This window comes from Mesocricetus auratus, unplaced genomic scaffold (genome assembly GCF_017639785.1).
Source record: "Mesocricetus auratus isolate SY011 unplaced genomic scaffold, BCM_Maur_2.0 Super-Scaffold_100006, whole genome shotgun sequence".
Lineage (NCBI taxonomy): Eukaryota > Metazoa > Chordata > Mammalia > Rodentia > Cricetidae > Mesocricetus > Mesocricetus auratus.
In genome coordinates this window covers 69,462,019-69,481,646 of record NW_024429190.1, presented here as the reverse complement: position 1 = coordinate 69,481,646, position 19,628 = coordinate 69,462,019, and the positions used below count along the sequence as shown (strand labels likewise).

The window sequence follows — 19,628 nt, the reverse complement described above, 5'->3', positions numbered from 1 at the left end:
GACCTGTGTTTACTTACATAATTTGTAATTACTATGGCTCTCCATTATATCATAGCTTGCAAAAATGATCTCTTCATAAGCTTTATACAGTTTGCTTATTTTTTAATCTGGTCTAATGTATCATGTTAACATATTAGAGTCAGCATCTTAGTGGATAAATAATGGGTGACCAAGAACTTTAACAATCTTAGATAGTAGGCAGTTAATAGACATAAGGAGGACAGCTAGCACATGGGAGGCTAATTTAGGAGAATCACATATTCAAGGCCTGCTTTAGCTACATTGTGAGGCCGTACCTCAAAAAAGGGAAAGGGACATAATCAGTCTTGATATGTTGATAAAATATCATAGTGAACCTGATAGATGGAGCTAATGATTCTTAGCTAGGCTCTCAGGAAGAAGCAACTCCTGTTGCCTTATTAGGGAACACATGTTATATAGAGGTGAATACACTTTGGCCTGAAGTTTCCTTAATACTTGGTGTAACTGAGTGTCTGCCTCCTGATCCCACCCCAGCGCCAGGGTTCCCAGAACACACCTAACCTGGAAGCAAATCTCAGGACTAGAGAAGCAAGGGCAGGGCGATCAGATGGTCAAGGTTATCCTTGGCTACATTGTGAGTTTAAGACTAGCCTGGGGTACATGAGACCTGCCTTAAAAACAAGGATTTTTTTGATATGCCTGAACAAAACTTTTCTACCAAAAGTGTGTAAATCCAGAGAAAATCCATTATGGAGGGCATTTTTTTTCAGGTTAACAAAAAGTATTTCATATTGGTGAAAATAGAAATTGTATTTCTAAAAAAATCTTAGCTGTAGCTTTTTCAAAGTTGACCAAAGTGTTTAACTATAATGCTGTCTTCTATTCTTTTCTTTCCATTTTAGGAGAACCTCCAGAATTCCCCTTTACGAATATGGACCAGTAGAAGCTGTCACTATTGGCTCTGTAGATTTGGCTTTACTCTTAACTTTCGCTTTTTTACAACAAAAATAAATCATTATCTTGATTTTAAGTTTATTCTATTTTGAAAGTAACTGGGGCTGGACTTCCTAGTCCGCTGTGAAGATTTAGTAGCACTGGCTGAGTGGTCCACTATGCTGGAAGAGTATGGAAAGGCTTCCCAGAGTTCTGTGCAGCTTCATGCTGAGGCACAGTGCCTTCCCTGGGTCACCTCTGTGCCTTTTTGAGCACAGAATCAAAGCAAAAACACCACCATACAAAGAGTAATGAAGTCATTATGATTCGATGTGATTGGCCAATACCCCTAAAATCAATGAAATTAGAATGAAACCCTTGTACTGATTTGTATTGATCCAAACGCAAAAGTCTGTCCGTGGATGGTGAAAGGGAAAGCAGTGCTGCTATGTAGCAGAGAGAAGCCCCTCACAGTCTGTCAGCGCCAGAGCCTCCTGGACATGTCAAGGCTTTTCTGTGCAGGGTTTCCTTCTGTAGCTGTTGGTACCAGCTCAGCTGCTGCTTCAGTGGCTTTCCCTTTCACTGTCCATTCATGGATTTTTTTGATGCATTAATCTATACGGATGTTTTTACTCTAAAAAGTGAAAGGTAAAAGCAGAGCTATAGCAGCTGAGTCAGTACTGACAGCTACAAAACCTAGTGTCCCTGTAGGGGTCTGGAGGAACTTCTGATAGTGGGTCAACAGAAAAGATGTCCTCTCCTCCCCCACTTCTCTCCTTCTAGTTTCCGTCTCAGGTCTGCTTGTCAAGTTTGATATTATGAACTAGCCACCTTGATTTTTTTTTTTTTGCAGTTACAAACAGACTTATTTTTAAAGCACATAAACCAATAGTTCTTTGTTCAATTATGACAATGACTTGTGCTAAGCTAGCAGAAAGTGTTTGCTGTACTCATGATAATTCAAACTGAAATATTCTTGTTAAACTTATGGCCCAAAAGAGTAGAAAATATGGAATCTAAACTTTTTTGATAACTGTTCTTACAATTTGTGAAAAAATTAAAGAATAAGTAAAAAACTTTTCTAAGTAGTTGGAACAGAATTGACGGGATCATGAGAGACCATGTAGAATACTTTTAAAACATTGTGCCTTAGTGAAATCAAGGCAGGGCTCATGTTAGAGAACCTTGACCAGAACCCAGTGCAGTCTGCCTAATCCTTACAGGCCAGCTGAACTGCTAGACCATAGTAAAACGCTGGGGCTCTTCCTGTGCGTTCTATTCACTCCTAAGTGTTCCTAGTAATGACAAGACTGGAAAGCTCATATCAACTGAGAATTCATTTTCTCAGAAGTTCCTTACATTACAGAGGTTAATTTTTCATGTTTTCTCTGTATGTATGCCTTCAAAGGAGCATAAAAGTGAAGGAAAATTTTTGTTTTTGTTTTCTTTTACCATTATTATTAGTAGTAACACTAGAGATTGAACCTAGCAGGCACTCTCCCACTGAGCTGTATCTCTAGTTAAAAAATACTTCTTAAGCCAGATATAGTAGTGCAGGTAAGTAATCCATTAATTCCTGTGAAATAGTTTTTAATATGCATCTTAAAATCAAATATAATCTATAATATTTCATGTAGCTTTATCAAGTATAATTAGTCAGAATCTAAAACTTTCTGTACTTAATCCTTAAGTATACTTAATCTTTATGAAATACTTTTTAATATATAACATAATCACATACAGCCAACTTAAACATATTCCAATGTAAATGTTTAAATTTATGTCCTAAGTCCTGTAGGCACTGATACTACATTATAGACAAATGCATAACTATTTGATACTTCTGTATTAGCACTTTCTTTCTTAAATAATTTATGTGTATATATAAAGATATAGAATCCCTACAATTTAATAATGATACTACGTTATAGATGAATGTATAACTGTATATTTCTATATTAGCACTTTCCTAAGTCATTTATGTATATATAAATATAGAAGCCCTACACATTTAATAAATGTCAAGGAGATAGTTACATATGTGTATATGTATATACATATATATAAAATGTGATTATTGATTATACATTGGCTTACTAAATGAAGAGTTTTAAATGAATCTGTTTCAAGTAAAAATAAAAAGCTATTAAGAAAAAGTTTGTCTTGGTCATTTGTTTTCTAGTTAAGAAGGTTTGATCATATCTAAACTAAGTTTTACTCTTGACACAAATTTTCAAGCCTATTAAATATGCGTTAGAAATAGGAAGAAATGTGTAGCATTTCTGTCGATATAAAAAGTCTCCATGGTCTGGGGTCCCATACTTAGCCTGTATTGAGGGCTGTAGGAACATTTACAGCCTGGCTCTTCCTGTAGACCTGCTACATGCTGGGTTTGTGGAAGGAAGTGGTATCACTCTGGCTGACATCATTGGTTCAGTGAACTAAATTTCTGTCTGTTATGAAAAACAGCTGTCCTGACTGAAGGACAAATACATTCTTTAAAATTGATTCTCATTCCTGTTTATAGTTGAAGAGAATAAAGTTGTTTTTTTTTTTTTACAAGACAAGGTTTCTCTGTATTGTTTTGGGAGAATAAAGTTTTAAATGCTTAAATTATCCAACATTGCTTTCTTAACTTTAAATATAGTTATTCACTCACTCTTTTGAAGTATGACAACAGGTATACTATCATTACTCATTCTTTTGTATTCAGTATTTTATTGAGACTCTGATTGGGGGGCGGTGTTTGGAGTTTTCAAGATATGGTCTCATTGTATAGCCTTGGCTGTCTTAGAACTCCTATGTAGACCAGGCTGGCGGGCCCGAGCTCACAGATCCACCTGCCTCTGCCTCCCAGTACTGGGAACTAAAGGTGTGTGTCACTATGCCCAGCTGAGACTGATACTCTAAAGCAACCTAACTCTTCTCAGTATCATGAAGTTCAAGTTTGTTTGGGGTCTACAGTGCATTGTTTCTTCCACCAGAAGATTCCCATAATTATAGAGCATATCTCTCCAGAAGATAACTTCTGAGGAGAAAAGCACAAAGCACAGTGTGCTGAGACAGAAGCAGCTGTAACGAGGGTTCCACGGTGATTGATGCCCGTGGTAAACCCTATGGAGATGTTAAGGTTAGAAAACTACAAACGTATGACCCATGAGCTTTGCCCCAGCTGGGGCTACATTTGTTTGTTTTGGACTTTTCTTCCAGATAGAAGAGCTGGAGAAGCAACTAGTCCTTGCCAATTCAGAGCTCACCGAGGCACGCACAGAGCGGGACCAGTTCAGTCAGGAGTCAGGAAATCTGGATGACCAACTCCAAAAGCTGTTGGTGAGCTCCTGCTCTAGAGTGTGAGATTTGGGATCGGGAAGATGTTCAGGACATTACACAATCCAGTCATACTATACGATTAAAGATTTTACTGAGGATTGTGTGTACATGTAGGATAGTTTTTTATGTACTGCAAGTGGTTTATATAAGCAAAGCGACATTCAAAACACAAGTTATGCACTTTCCATGTGCAGAGATTACAGGTGTGAGGTGCCACTCCTAAACCAAGCCGTCTAAGCAAAATATTAATGTATCTTTCTAGGAAACAATCATTTTTAGTCAGCTGTTGAAAAGCATTTATTCTCCCTAACCAACGGCTTCTCAAATCACACAACTGCAAGACCGTGTAAGGCAAACAGAAGGGTTTGTTTTGGCGGGTGACAGTGGACGGGAGAAAGAGCTCCTCACTTTTTTAGGCAGATCTCCACAAGAGGGAGAAGGAGCTGAGTCTGGAGAAGGAGCAGAACAAGCGCCTGTGGGACCGAGACACCGGCAACAGCATCACCATCGACCACCTGCGGCGGGAGCTGGATGACAGGAACATGGAGGTGCAGCGGCTGGAGGCCCTGCTCAAGGCCATGAAGAGCGAGTGCCAGGGCCAGATGGAGCGGCAGGTGAGAGAGCGCAAGCTGTGCCATTGCCAGGTGGTGGGTGTCTTCCGTGGGGGGGGCGTCCTTTGTGTCCTAATGTCCTGACAGCAAAATGATTTAAATGAGTCTATCTGGACGATCCAGCTCAGGCTTTCACACTTTGAGTTAACTTGCCCAACCCCTCCCCCATCCCAGCCCCCCAATTATGAAACTTGCTTTTACCGCAGATGGCAGCCATTCAGGGGAAGAACGAGAGCCTGGAGAAAGTGTCCTCCCTCACTGCACAGCTTGAGTCCACCAAGGAGATGCTGCGCAAGGTGGTGGAGGAGTTGACGGCCAAGAAGATGACCCTTGAGAGCTCTGAGAGGACGGTGTCCGACCTGACAGCCTCCCTCCAGGAGAAAGAACGAGCCATCGAGGCCACCAATGCAGAGATCACTAAGCTCCGCTCACGGGTGGACTTGAAGTTACAGGAGCTTCAACACCTGAAGAATGAGGGGGACCACCTTAGGAACGTGCAGACAGAGTGCGAGGCACTCAAACTGCAGATGGCGGAGAAGGACAAGGTCATTGAGATCTTGCGGCAGCAGATCGAGAACATGACACAGCTGGTGGGCCAGCACGGGCGAACCGCCGGCGCCATGCAGGTGGAGAAGGCTCAGCTGGAGAAAGAGATTAACGACCGCAAGCTGGAGCTGCAGGAGTTCAAGGTCTGAGCGGGGTTTGGGTGGGTTAGCTCCCAAAATCTGCTCTCCAAGCCACAATAACCTAAAGATATATTGAGAGGAATTGAAATTATTCTTGATGTTTATGGGGCCTAGAATAGTTGAGTTGCTATCATAAGTTCTTGAGAAAAGATCCCTACTGCCACTCTCTAAAAGGGATGTGTGGCTCCAAAATGGTTCAGGATTGTGGGCACAAAAGGAAAATAGCAAGGAACCCTCTCTCTGAAATGTTCCCCGGGCCCACAGGGTGAGGTAGTGTTCACAGACCAAAGTTTGGCCCCCATCACCTCATGATAGCTACATAACATTGAACTGTTCACTGACTCTTGGTGTGTGTCTGTGAAAACAAAAACACAACTTTACTGGGCTATTATGAGGCCAAGTATATACGAGGCCTCAAATATGCATGAAAGAAAGACAGGCTGTCCTGTGTAAATGTTGCTTCTTTCCTGCCTGTTATCCCACTCAACTGTGCACCTGCATGGTGACTTCATAAAGCAAGGCACATACCTTATTTATCTTTGTAGTTTTTGCCGCCTCCTCCTCCTCCTCCTCCCCCCCTCTTCCTCCTCCTCCTCCTCATTTTCTGGAAGCCAGGTCCTATGTATGGAGATTCAACCTGGCCTCAGGCTTGCAATGATCATTCTGCCAAATGCTGGGATTCCAAGCATGAATCATGTAACACTAAATCTCTTCTTTCTTTCTTTTTTTTTTTTTTCCTTTGGAGAGTCTCACTATGTAACCATGGCTGGTCTGGAACTCACTATGTAGATGGGCAAGCAGAATAGACTGGGTGTGACCTGCAAAGGCATGCCCTAGCGATCTATTTCCATCAAGTAGACTCCACCTCCTAAGGCTTTAGAGACCCTAAATGCCAGCCAAGGGCTAGCCTTGTGAGCAGACCTGACAGACAGGACAGGCCTGCTGTGTTAACTCTTCTCTATACTCCAGCTCATCTCAAGTAGCAGTCTCTCCCTCACACCCACCCCCTCCCTCCCACTCACCCCTCCCTCACATCTAGCCCCTCCCTCACATCTAGCCCCTCCCTCACATCTAGCCCCTCCCTCATATCTAGCCCCTCCCTCACGCCCATCCCTCCCTCCCATCCACCCCTCCTCACACCCACCCCTCCTCACACTCTTTCCCTTTCTATTGTTAGTCTCCTTCTTGATGTGTCACACATAGTTGTTCCCTGTCTCTCTTCACTATGGAAGACTTGATGACAAAGCTATCACATGGGCGGTATCCAGGCTTGAACTTGGTTAAGGCAAGCAAAGTCTAAGATAGAGACCTCACATGCAGGCTCACTTAGTCCTGGCTCTCTGTGTGTCCCCAACATATGAAAGAGTATCCACTGCGGCATGAATGGAGAATAGGAATAATTTCGGGTTATGGCAAGTGATCCTGGGAATAAGCACCTGAGCCTAAAAGAATGGGGAATTATTCCTTTCTTCTCTCTCTTTACCACCTACATTGGTGTTTTATGTTAAAACCCAGACTTAATGTTGTACTCTGAATGAATGTAAAATGTCCCTGCAGGCTCCTGTATTTGAAGGTCTTTTCTGGGCTTTGTCCCACTGCTTATTCCTTTGGCCAGCTGTTAGAGTTTGAATCCGGAATGCCTTCCACAGGCTTGTAGTCAGAATGCTTGTGCCCCAGTTGGTAGCGATGCTTTGGGTGGCTGTAAAACCTTTGGGACCTAGCTAGCAGAAATGGGTGGCTGGAGGTGGGTCTTGAAGGTAATAACGCCATGGCCCTGGCCTTAGCTCTCTCTCTGTGATGTGTCAGATGTGAGGAAGCCACACTGCATGGTTCTGCCACACTGCATGTTACCTCAGAAACTGCGAGCCAAAGTGCCACCCCACACACCCATCCCTAGGCTGCTTCTCATGGGGATTTTATCACAAGAACTACATATAAGTATCCTTAGGAGCACTGAAGAAATTAAAAGTAGACAGACACACATTCTTTCGCTCCTTCTGCTCTACTCTGTCTGTCATGAACAGATTCTAAAAGATAAGAAAGATGCAAAGATCCGGGAGCTGGAAGCCAGGGTGAGCGACCTAGAGCTGGAGAAGGTGAAGCTGGTGAACGCAGGCTCTGAGCGGCTCCGGGCAGTGAAGGACATCAAGCAAGAGAGGGATCAACTCCTGAATGAGGTGAAGACTAGCAGGACTGAATTGAACAGTCTGTCAGGTATGTCGTTTCAGTGCACTCTGGAAAATGCTGTGAAGTCCACCATGGGCACCCGTGCGGTTATGAAAGAAGAGTATCTGATCTCATGTGACAGACACAGAGAGCCATGCTGTTTCCTTCATGTCACTTCTCACGGTTCTCCATCAAGAGCGTCTGTGTCATGATTTTACTAACCATTACCTTTTGAGTAGGGTGAGGTATCCAGACGCCAGAAATCATGTTGGCTGTACAGTTTCACTTTTATGGAAATGGGAATCTTGCATCCTTTGAGTCAAATTACTTGATTAAAGGTTTAATAAAATGGCATGTGTAAATAGAATTATGTAAAACTACTGAAAGGAGAAATCTGTATGATGAGGACTTGAACAGAGGCAGTGGCAGCAAGAATGGAAAAAGAACAAAGAATTAAGACTTACTTTGGGCCCGTGTGGTAGTTGGTACTGCATGCCTTTAATTTCAGCCCTTAGGAGGAAGAGGGGATGGATCTCTGAATTCAAGACCAGCCTTGTCTACACTGTGAATTCCAGGACAGCCTAAAGTTATGTAATGAGACCCCGTCTCAAAATGAACAACAGCAACAAAAGAATTACACACACCTCCACATCCCCCCACCTACATGCAAGACAAAGGATACTTTGGGAGGTTGCATCAGTAGAACGTAGTGACTGGAACATTTCTTCTAGGGTTTTACTTTGGGGATTGGGAAACAATAATAGCAACAAATAAAGAGGGAACTAGGAAAGAGGCAGCTTGGGAATAAAGTGTGAGGCAGAGGTAGTTGGTATGAGGCAGCACTTAGGATATGTGGAGTTGAACTTTTGTATGTAAATCTACATCATAGCCAAGTGTGATGCATGTTTATAATCACAGCACTTGGGAAGTGGAGACAAGGAGAATCAGGAGTTCCTGGTTATTTTTGGCAATGTAGTGAGTTTGAGACCAGCCTGACTACATGAGACCTTGTCTTACGTACTCAAAATCTCTATCATGTATACACAGATAAATAGAATGTGTGGTGAATGAGTTTATGCCAAGTATTTGTTGTTGTTGTTTGAGACAGGGTTTCTCTGTAGCTTTGGAGCCTGTCCTGAAACTCATTCTGTAGACCAGGCAGGCATCATAGTCAGAGATCCACCTGCCTCTGCCTCCCTAGTGCTGGGATTAAAGGCGTGAGCCACCACCACCCTGCTTATGCCAAGTATTTTTTTTAAAATTTTATTACATATACAGTGTTCTGTCTGCATGTGTGCCTACACACCAGAAGAGGGCACCAGATCTCTTGATAGATGGTTGTGAGCCACCATGTGGTTGCTGGGAATTGAACTCAGGACCTCTAGAAGAGCAGTCAGTGCTCTTAACCTCCGTGCCATCTCTCCAGCCCCGTTATGCCAAGTATTTTTATATGTATGTATTCTTTGAGATTTTCATACAGTAAGTAATGTATTTTGGTCATATTCACCCCTCACTCTCTTCCTTCTACTCTTTTGGAACCCTCTTCCATCTCCCTCCCAACCTCATGTCCTCTTATTATTTTTTTAATAATCCATTGAGTTCGCCGGGTAGTGGTGGCGCACGCCTTCAATCCCAGCACTCGGGAGGCAGAGGCAGGCAGATCTCTGTGAGTTCGAGGCCAGGCTGGACTGACAGCCTCCAAAACAATACAGAGAAACCCTGTCTCGAAAAACCAAAAAAAAAAAAATCCATTGAGTTCAATTAGTGTTGAATAAATATGCATGAGTTTAGAGCCATCTACTGAAGCATGGGCAACCTACTAAGACCACATCCCTGAACAAAAACCATAGTCTTCCCTTAGTAGATATCAACTATCAGTGGTTCCTCAATTATGAGTAAGGTCTAGTGAGTCTCTTCCTCCATTTATGATAGAACATTGATTGTATGCCAGAAATTTTGATAGTTACTGGATAGATAGTAAATAAATAGATAGATAAATAAATAAAGGGTGCAACTTGGTGGTAAAGTACTTGCCTATATGGGCAAGGCCTTAGGTTCAGTATGTAGTACCTAAGGATGGGAGGAAGGTGAGACACTTGGAAGTCAATTGAAAAATAAATTTTGAAAAGACACAGAAGCCTGAAGTCATTTATGGAATCATGAAGATTGGAGTCATCCAGGAAGAAGGTTCAAGATGAAAACACATAAAGCTGACATGTGGCACAGGGCTTTAGTCCTAACTGACCTACCTTGTCTTGGCAAAGTTTGGCAGTCAACTTCCTTTGTGTCCTGCTTGTCCAATTTGTACATCACACTGTCAGCAGTCATAGCAAGGGAAGTTTATTGCCCAGTAGCTAGCTTTACTGTATTGAAAACAAACTCCATATGAAAGTTTCAATGCCCATCATCCTTTTTTTTTCTTTTTTGAAGTAAATTGGTGCTGTCAGGAGCAGATGTGTCTCACTGCTAAGAAAAGCCTTATGTTATTAAAACATCTTAAATGTCATATTCTGTAGATCTCTGGAGTGTTTGAAGACCATCTATCTATCTAAAATATATATGTTGAACCTTGAAAACATACCTAATTGTGACTACAAGTTTGATTGTTGAGGATGACTAATTACTAATCTATATTTCTTAATCATTCTAAACATTTGGTAATATTTGGTAATAATAACTTTCAAAGACTAGAACTTTACATTTTTAAATGAGTAAAGACTGGACTCTCTCAACTATCAGCTTTGAAGTTGTCCTGAGCAGTTTGTAGTCCGAAACTGATCTTTGGACATTGGCTGTCAACTTAATGGCATTACCACAGTCCAAGCAGATTTGTTGCTGCATCTGTTTTAGGAAAGGACACAATTTATTGCAGGTTGGAGGACTGCCATCTATTAAATACATGCAGGGTACAAACTTAGTTCCTAGTTACCTGTTTCATACTCAAACTCAAAAGAACACATATAGGAAGCTAAATGAAGCTTATTTCTAAAATTCATAATCTGTACCACTACTAATATCTCAACAGGAAGTATACATATGTCTTAATCTTAAAATTTTTGAGATAATATTTATATCTTAAGAAAAAATTTGAAGAGTCAAAATAAAACTAAAGGATTATGAGATTAGTGGCAACAGAATAGTCCCTTAATTTTGTTTTTCTTCTATCTTATGCCAGGCGGCTCTTCTAACATGAGACAGAGATTTTGGATTTTCCTTTAATAAGCATGCTTGTGCTCCAACTCCAAAACCAGCATTGATTTTTAATTGAATTGGGACCACAAAAGGATCATTTACCTTTTATGTTTGTAGAGAGCAGCAAAAACAAGCCATTAGGCCAATTTACTCTTTTTCTTGGGACATTTTGTCTGGATCATTTACCCCTTTTTCTTCACAAGTCTCATTTGTCCAGTGGTATCTGATTCCTTTAGTTGGATGTTTTTATTCTCCTGAAAAGATAAAATAAAACCTTGTACCAACCCTAACTTTGGGGAGTTTCTTCTTTTTCATATTTGACCAAATGAAAGACATTTGTTAAGTCTTATAAGTTAATTTAGATTAAATGGCCATGCTGTTTAATGAACCTCTCCTTAATCAAGAAGTCTCTCCTGCTCATATCTAATCTTTATCAATCTTGAGGGTATCCATAGCTTTTCTTCTCCTGTGGAAACAAAAGAGAGACCTCTTCCCCAATGTAACAAAAATTCTGATTTCCATTCTGAGGTCAACACATCTTTAAAATTTATAGAATGCTTTGATTCAGGAGTTTTTTCTACTATCCAATGTCTCTCCACAGCTGTCATTCCTTTCTCATTAGCATTTAAAAAATTAAATTTAATAATGCACCATGTATCTATTTCTGGGGGCCTTAATTACCCTTTTCTGTTTAGTAAGCATATCTTTTAAAGTGTGATTAGATATTTCTATAACTGCATGTACTGTAGGATTGTGTGGTATACCTGTAATATGCTTTATGTTGTAATATGCAAAAAACTGTTTCATTTTACTAGAGTCATATGCTAGAGCATTGTCAGTCTTAATTTGGAGAGGTATTCCCATAGTGTCCAGGACTTGTAATAAATGTATAATTACAGAATCAGCCTTTTTAAACTTTAAAGAGTTTCCCACTGAAATCTTGACAAAATTAAGTTTGTCAAATTTAATTTCTTTGAATGCCTTTCTGTTATGTTCTGCAGATAATGGAGTTTAGTTACACAGAGAACAAGTAGGATATTTCCTTATGATTTCCTTGGCTTGTTGCCAAGTGATGGAAAATCTTTTTCAAATCTTTATTATTAACATGGTGTTTCTTATGAAACTCTGAGGCTTTTAGCAAATTTCCTATTAATAGCTGATCAATTTCATCATTACCTTGTGCCAGAGGGTCTGGTAGACCCATATGGCATCTGATATATGTTACATATAATGGATGATTTCTATTTCAGATTATTTGTTATAGATTAATAAACAACAAAGGTAATTCTGAATCATCTAGTATAAGTTCAGTGGGTTCAATATGCAAAACAACTCTTTCTGCAAATTAAGAGTCAGTAACTATATTAGGAGGTTCTGGAAAATCCATTCCATGAGAATAACATATAATTTTGATTTCTGAATGAAATCATAAGGGCTTTGAGCCCCTTAAACTTCCTTACTTATAATCAGCCCTTCCTGATTCATTTGTGTCAGCATAGAGTGAAGAGCCTCCAGAAGTTGTTGTTCCTTTTATTATATGAGGGATGATCCAATTAGTTCTTTTTATAAATTGTTGTCTCTTGTCTTTGGGATATTTGCTGCTAATCTCTCCCCCAAAATTACTGCAATTTCTGCATTAGTAAATGGAATCACAATTTCTGCTGGGTCTATTCATACTAATTGACAAAGTCTCATTTTTCCTTTCAGAATCAATGCAGAAGCATTTTCTTCATAAATCTTTAACTTTTTACTGTTTTTATGGTTAAAATATCCATGATAAGATATTATCTTCTCTCTGTGTAGGAATTTCTCTAGGCGAGTGAGTAAAAGGTAGAATTACTAGGAAACAATCAAGTTCTGGATCTATGAAATCTACATGTGCATCCTGTAATTTCTTTTCTACAGGAGTCAATTCTCTCTCAGCTTCAGCTGATAATTTTCTTGGACTATCTAAATCCTTATCACCTTGTAAAGTTTGAAATAAATTACTTAGGTATTGAGTAGTTAATACAGTTGTGGGCCATAGACAGTTAATATCTCCCAGCAATTGTTGAAAATCATTAAGAGTTTCTAATTGATATATCTGATTTGTACTTTTTGTGGTTGAATTTTCTATAAATCTATCTTATATCCTAAATAATTAATAGAATCTTCCCTTTGTATTTTTTTCAGGAGCAGTTTGTAATCCCCAACAAGGCAAATTTTTCTTTACTTTATCAAACTTTTTTCTAAGTTATCTGCATCTGAATCAGCCAGTAAAATATCATCCATAAAATAATAAATTATAGATTGAGGAAACTGTTTATTAATAATTTCTAATGGCTGTTGTACAAAATATCGACAAAAGATGGGGTTGTTTAACAGTCCTTGTGGAAGAACTTTTCAATGGTACCTTTATATAGGCTGGAATTATTAAAAGTAAGCACTGTGAAGGCAAATTTTTCTTTATCCCATTCTTGTAAAGGTATAGTAAAAAAAAAAGTAGTCTTTTAAGTCAGCCACTATAATAAACCATCCTTTTGGTAAGAGTAAGGGAATTCAGCCCATTGACTGAATCACTGTATATATAGCTCTCAGATCTGTTATCATTCTCCATTTTCCAGATTTCTTTTTAATTCCAAGCATTGGTCAATTCTTGTTGAGCATTTAGCTGCTCCTGTACAGCTGTTCTAGTGTCTGTAATTTTTCTGATGTCAAAGGCCATTGTTCTACCCAGACAGGTTTGTCAATGAACCAGTTTAAAGGTAAGGCTTTTGGTACCTTTGAAAGACCAACAGCTGTTGTGCCCTGCTTATGTACAACCTGAACAGTCTTTGACTGTTCTTGATAATGTTTTTAATATTTTTCTAAGAAGCATTCTTTATTTTATGGTTTGTTTATGAGACTGGAGGAATGTCAATATGTTTTTCATTGCTGCAACAAATTATGTCCCCATAAATTCATTACCATGTCAGTCTCACATAGTTTTAATTTTCCTATCTGTCCTTTTGACCTTATAGACTCAACCCATCTTGCACTTTGTTTTACCTGAGATAAAGTTCCAATCCCTAGAAGCTGGATACTTTCCTCCAGAAGAGACCAATCTGGATGCTAAGATTTTGGTGAAATTATTGTTATATATGTGCCTATATCCAACAAAACTACAATTTCAATATCATTTGTTTCCATTTTTAGTTTTGGTCTCTGATCATTTATAGCAGTTTACCAAAATACTTGTTTTTTGGTCTCTTTTGAATTTTTTGTTTTATCTACTGAAGCTGTTCTGTCCTTGATTACATCCAGAGCAGTGTGGTTTTTACCAACAGGTATTAAGTCTTTTATTGCTCTGTGGAAGAGTTTCCCCAATGCTGACAGGGAATGATTGAACCAAATTTGACACAGGGGCCTGTGAGATCCAGCCAAGGTGTTTCCTAATGGGAAAGGGTTACCTTGCCTGTCCCTTGTTGCTCTGCATTCATTAGTCCAGTGTCGGCCTTTTCCATACCTTCTACATACTCCAGAAGGCTGGGGCCTTCTGTTTGGATTATCTCTAAAAAAATTGTTTCTAGGAATGCCTTCACTATAATCCCTTTTCAAATGACGTTGTTTACCATAATTAAATCATCTGACCTTTTGACTTTTCTTGAAAATTCTACAAATCACTTCTATTAAAGCAGCATCATAAATTTGAGACCCAATATCAGCTGTATTTCTAATCCATTCATCTGTTGGTACTGATCTTTCATTTAAAGGCCTAATCACCCTTTTGCATTGTGAATTATAATTTTTAAAAGCCAAAGATTCAACTATTTGTCTAATTTCTGGATCACAGCTGAAGTCCATCTTTGTAAAAAAAAATAAGTGAAAGCTTCTTTGGTGTCTTGTATAATTTTAATAAATGAATCAGACCTCTTTCCTGATTATTCAACCTTTTCTAAAGCATTCAAAGCTGTTAAACAACATACATCCAAGGTGTGATCATCAAATTCAAACTGTCTTTGCAACTCAGCATATTGGCATTCAGCTAAAAGCTGATCTTGGTAAATATTAATGGCTCTTGATGTTCTATAACCCTAACTTCCTCTGTTCATCATGTTTTCCATTGTAACTGAGGACTAGCTTCCACCATTACTGTAGCTAAATCTTTCCAGTCTTGGGGGTAATTTTGTTCTGAGTCACCCAGGAATTTAACATCTGCTTCACATAGGATGAATGAAGACCATCTGAAATGATTGTTTCCTTAAATCTCCTCAAATCTAATATTTCTATAGGATTTCTTTTAACTTCTACATAACCTCAGGGGTGCCTGTCATCGCTGGTCATTCTTGTATAATAACTGAATAAACTAAGGTTGGTTTTCTAATAATCAATAACGTTGGTTTCCCCCTCTTCAGTTTCATCATGCAGTGGTGTGGTAGTTTTTTTGTGTAAATTCCTCTGTCTGTGTCTGAGTATCTTTCTTATTTTCATTAGTAAGTCCTTCTAAGGCTTTTTATCTCATCAGTCTAATTTTTCTTATTTTCATTAGTAAGCCTTTCTAAGGATTGTGTCTTATCAACATTAAGTCTTTCTAAGGCTTGTATCTTATCAGTCAAATTTTCATATTTGGCACAGTTATCAAACCACTTTTTTAAGGATAATATATGAATTACCAAACTGATAGTAATTACAAATGACATATGTCAGTCCTGCTTAAGTTAGTTATCTATTCATTTATTTTTTCCATTTTCAAGCCATCCATGGTAGCACTGTACAGAGTCCTAGCTCCCCGAATTGTGATATTTCTCATTCTTAATGTGGGAAAGATTTTTTAATATTACTTATCTCTCTCCTTCAGAATTCCCCAGATATCTTACCAAATCTGTTGAGTTCTCAGTTTGTCCACAGCAGCAATAGCAACAGCAAGCTCAGGGTTTCCCTTCTGCAATGCCCAAGCTCGACCCTGCCCTGCAAGGAGTCCACATGAAGGTCCATGTAGTTTTTAATTAAGACTATCATTTTATTTACCGATAAACACTCAGGAGTCAGATGAGCTAGCTCAGAGAGACAGAGAAGCAACCAGCTGACCTTTCTTTCTGGTCAGAGACCCCAACAAGAGAGCATCTCTCCACCTGTCCCAAGACCATGAAACTCCACGTCCCTCTCTACTCCTTCCTGTTTGTCTCTCTATTCATCTTTCTGGCTCCTCTGTACTCTGTGCTAATTCCTATCAACAGGTTGCTGGCTCCACCCCCTGATCCAAGGTCAATTTTATTAACACACTCTCAGGTTTCACAGTGTGATCAAATATTCCAAAACAAAGACAGGAGAGATGTGAGCTAATTACAAAGGCTGGGGAGAAGCGTTAATGAAGGTAGGTAAAGGAAGAGCCGGCTAAAGCAAAGTGCAGCAGATACTTGGAATGTATGTGTGTGCAACTCATGTCTGTAACAAATGAGGACTAATGAAATGAGTTTTCTTCCAGCCTCAAAAATGCTATGATTAACTACAAATATGGTCATTATGTTATATAGAGGAGTATGAAGTCTTGAAAAGGAATTTCCGAAACAAAAGTGAAGAAATGGAAACTACTACAAACAAACTAAAGATGCAATTAAAGTCTGCCCAGTCTGAGCTGGAGCAAACAAGGAACACACTAAAGACCATGGAAGGATCCGATGGCCATGGTACGCTCTGCTTCACCTCCCCTCTGCTTTTAATTCCATTGTCTAGATTTATTAGGACACAAACCTGGATATACTGTCTACCACCTCTTCATGGTGCCAGGTAATGAGAGGAATACACATAGGCATTAGTGATGGACATGACAAAGCTGTGTTTCTACTGTGTTTTAAGGGAATTGTTGTATGCCTTAATCCCCAATATCTGAAAACATAGCAGTCTTTTTCTTCCTATGGCTATTTCAGCAATTTCTAACAAATCTCATGGTCTTACCTTATTTTTAAGGATAGAAATGTAAACCACTGATATTTTTCATCCAACCTCATATTTTTTACATGCAGATTGTTTATATAAACTGTAGATCAACGGCTAATTGGCAGCTCTTGATTTCTTCTCTGATAAAAATGAGATGGGATTTGGTAATAGAGTGAACTGTCCATGCACATGCCATGTGAGTGAGAATGAGGATCATCAGAATGAGTGGAGTTGGTCCTCTCACATTATTCTGCCATTTGGGGTATAACTATAATAGCTGACTGTAAGAATTAGTCTTTAGTCAGGTGGTAGTGGCCCTTAATCCCAGCACTTGGGAGGTAGAAGCAGGCAGATCTTTGAGATCAAGACCAGCCCGGTTTACAAAACCGGTAGTAGTGGTGCAGGCCTTTAATCCCAGCAGAGGCAGGTGGATCTCTATGAGTTTGAGGCCAGCCTAGTCTGCAAGAGCAAGTTCCAGGACAGCCTCCAAAGTCACAGAGAAACTCTCTCTTGAAAAACGGGGGGGGGGCAGGTTGGGTTCTAGGACAGCCAGGGACACACAGAGAAATCCTGTCTCAAATTTAGTTTATTTTCCTATTTTGTGACTGTTTTTATATGTGTTTGCATGTGTGCATCTGTTTAGAGATCAGGCCGACATCAGGTGTTGTCTTCCATTATTCCCTACTTTTGTATTTGAGACAATCTTTCTTAATCACTGAACCTGGAGCTCTTGATTTTGTAGATTGCTGGGCCAGAGAGCACAGGATTACATGCGGGTGTTCCATGTCCGGCTTTGCTGTGGGTGCTATGCCATCTCCTAGCTGTCGCACCTGTTGAGCAGCCTGCATCCAAGAATGTAGCGAGGTGGTCGGGATAGATGACACAGAGACCGGTCGGTTGCGTTAAGAAAACTTTATGCTCCCCAAGTCGGCTTAGGAGAACGCCCCAAGAAAAAACGCTTCCCTTTTTAAAGACTTCTGCCATCATACACACACAATTCTCCAACCGAGCTCTCACACACCTCTCACAGCTCTCACAGACTTCTCACCCTCCTGGCTGGCGGTTAAATCTCCAGCACCAGAATCTGGGAGAAACAGCAGGGAGCAGGAAGAAGCATCTAGCCTTAGGGGGGATCAAAGTCATGGTGTTTCAGTGAGTGAGCCCTTATCGGAGCCCTATCAAGAGTTTTATAGCACTGAATTGTTTTCAGTAAACATTATCTCGCAGTTGCCTGCTCCCAGGCTGATGGAGGGGTGGGTTTCCGGCCAGGGTCTGTGATCCCCACACCTAGCCCCCACTTCATTAATTAAATTTTAAAATATGCATTTATGTGTATGTGTGTGTGCATGTGAGTGTGTGCACATGTGCATATATGCATGTGGGGGTCAGAGGACAACTTTCTGGAGTTGGCTCTCTCCTTCTACCATGGGAGTCCAGGAATCAAGCTCAGGTTATTGGGCCTAGCAGCAATTGTCTTTAGTTACTGAGCCATCTTGTTGGTCCCTGATGGGAGTTTTTGTTTTGTTTTTAATTAGATAGAAGATTTATTTATGCTTGAGCAACAGCACAGAATCTTTTCTTTTTTTTTCTTTAAGGAAGGGTCTCTGGTCACCCAGCTTAGCCTCCAGCTTGCTATGTAGCTGAAATGACTTGAAACTCCTGCTCTTCTTGTCTGAGATTGCAAATCTGTGCCACCAGTCCTGACTTTGGCAGCACATAGCCCCAAATCAGAGTGGCACAGGGACTATGCTGTCCTGTGCACCCAGGACCCAGGATTCTCAAGTGTCCTGTTGTTTGTATGGCTCTTGGCAGTTGGGCTCTTTGCTGATTAATGCTAAGTGAATGGCATTTGGAAATGACACTGAAAGCCCCTTCAGGGTCTGTTCTTCACCCACCCCCCCAGCCATCCCAGTGGGTGATAATAACTAATTACCTAGGTAATCTTTGTAATTGCATTCAAATATTTGTTTTTAAGATCAGATTAAAATTTAAAAATTGGAGCCGGGCATTGGTGGCACATGCCTTTAATCCCAACACTGAGGAGGCAGAGGCGGGAGGATCTCTGTGAATTCAAGGCCAGCCTCACCTACAGAGCTAGTTCCAAGACAGCCTCCAAAACAATACAGAGAAACCATGTCTCGAAAAAAACAAAAAAAAATTAAAAAATTGAGATTACCTTTGAAAATCAACCATAATCGTCAGACTAGAATTCTTCAAATTGGTGAGAAAATGATGTCAGTCTTTGATGCTAATAAATCAGTTAGTTAATCAATTGGTCTTAGGATATAGCTCATTCAGTAGAATGTTTACCTAGCAATATATGAATCCTTAGGTTCAAATCCCCAGCACCAAGTAAGTTGGGCCTGATGGCAGACCCCTAAATTACCAGTACTGAGGAGGTGAAAGTGGGGTATCTGAAGTTCAAGGCCATCTTAGTCTGCATAACAGATTCAAAGCCAGACTGGGATACACAAGCCTCTGTCTGAGGATGAGGGAAGGATGGGGTAGAGTCACTCCAGTGAATTGACAGGAGGTAGTTCTGAATGGATATGATTAAAACAATCATTGTGTAAATGTAAGTAAGACATTTTCAAAAAATATTATTTTTAAAAATCAGTGCGCTACTTCTGGATTATACCCTGATTTTTGGCAGCTTATTATGAGAACTTTTTTTAAGATGGGGTCTCACTGTGTAGCCCTGGCTAGTCTGGAATTTTCTATGTAGATCAGGCTGGCCTCAATCTCACAGAACTCCACCTGCCTCCTGAGTACTGGGATTAAAGAAGTGCCCAACCACACCTGGCAAGAACCATATGTTGTTAATGAAAAATAT

At 40.0% G+C, this 19,628-nt stretch overlaps 1 protein-coding gene across 7 annotated transcripts in view; it reads left to right on the top strand.

Moving 5' to 3' along the window:
* The window catches only part of Ccdc158 (coiled-coil domain containing 158), a 54,416-nt gene that overhangs the window by 16,950 nt on the left and 17,838 nt on the right, over positions 1–19,628 (top strand). For 6 of the 7 annotated variants that reach the window (XM_040747427.1, XM_040747428.1, XM_021226038.2 and 3 more), the window contains exons 9-13: positions 4,126–4,245; positions 4,662–4,859; positions 5,063–5,545; positions 7,567–7,756; positions 16,393–16,545. In XM_040747427.1, coding sequence (XP_040603361.1) covers positions 4,126–4,245; positions 4,662–4,859; positions 5,063–5,545; positions 7,567–7,756; positions 16,393–16,545 — 1,144 coding nt within the window. Of the gene's footprint in view, positions 1–884; positions 3,018–4,125; positions 4,246–4,661; positions 4,860–5,062; positions 5,546–7,566; positions 7,757–16,392; positions 16,546–19,628 lie in introns of those variants that run through there. The other variant, XM_040747429.1, reaches the window with a different exon arrangement.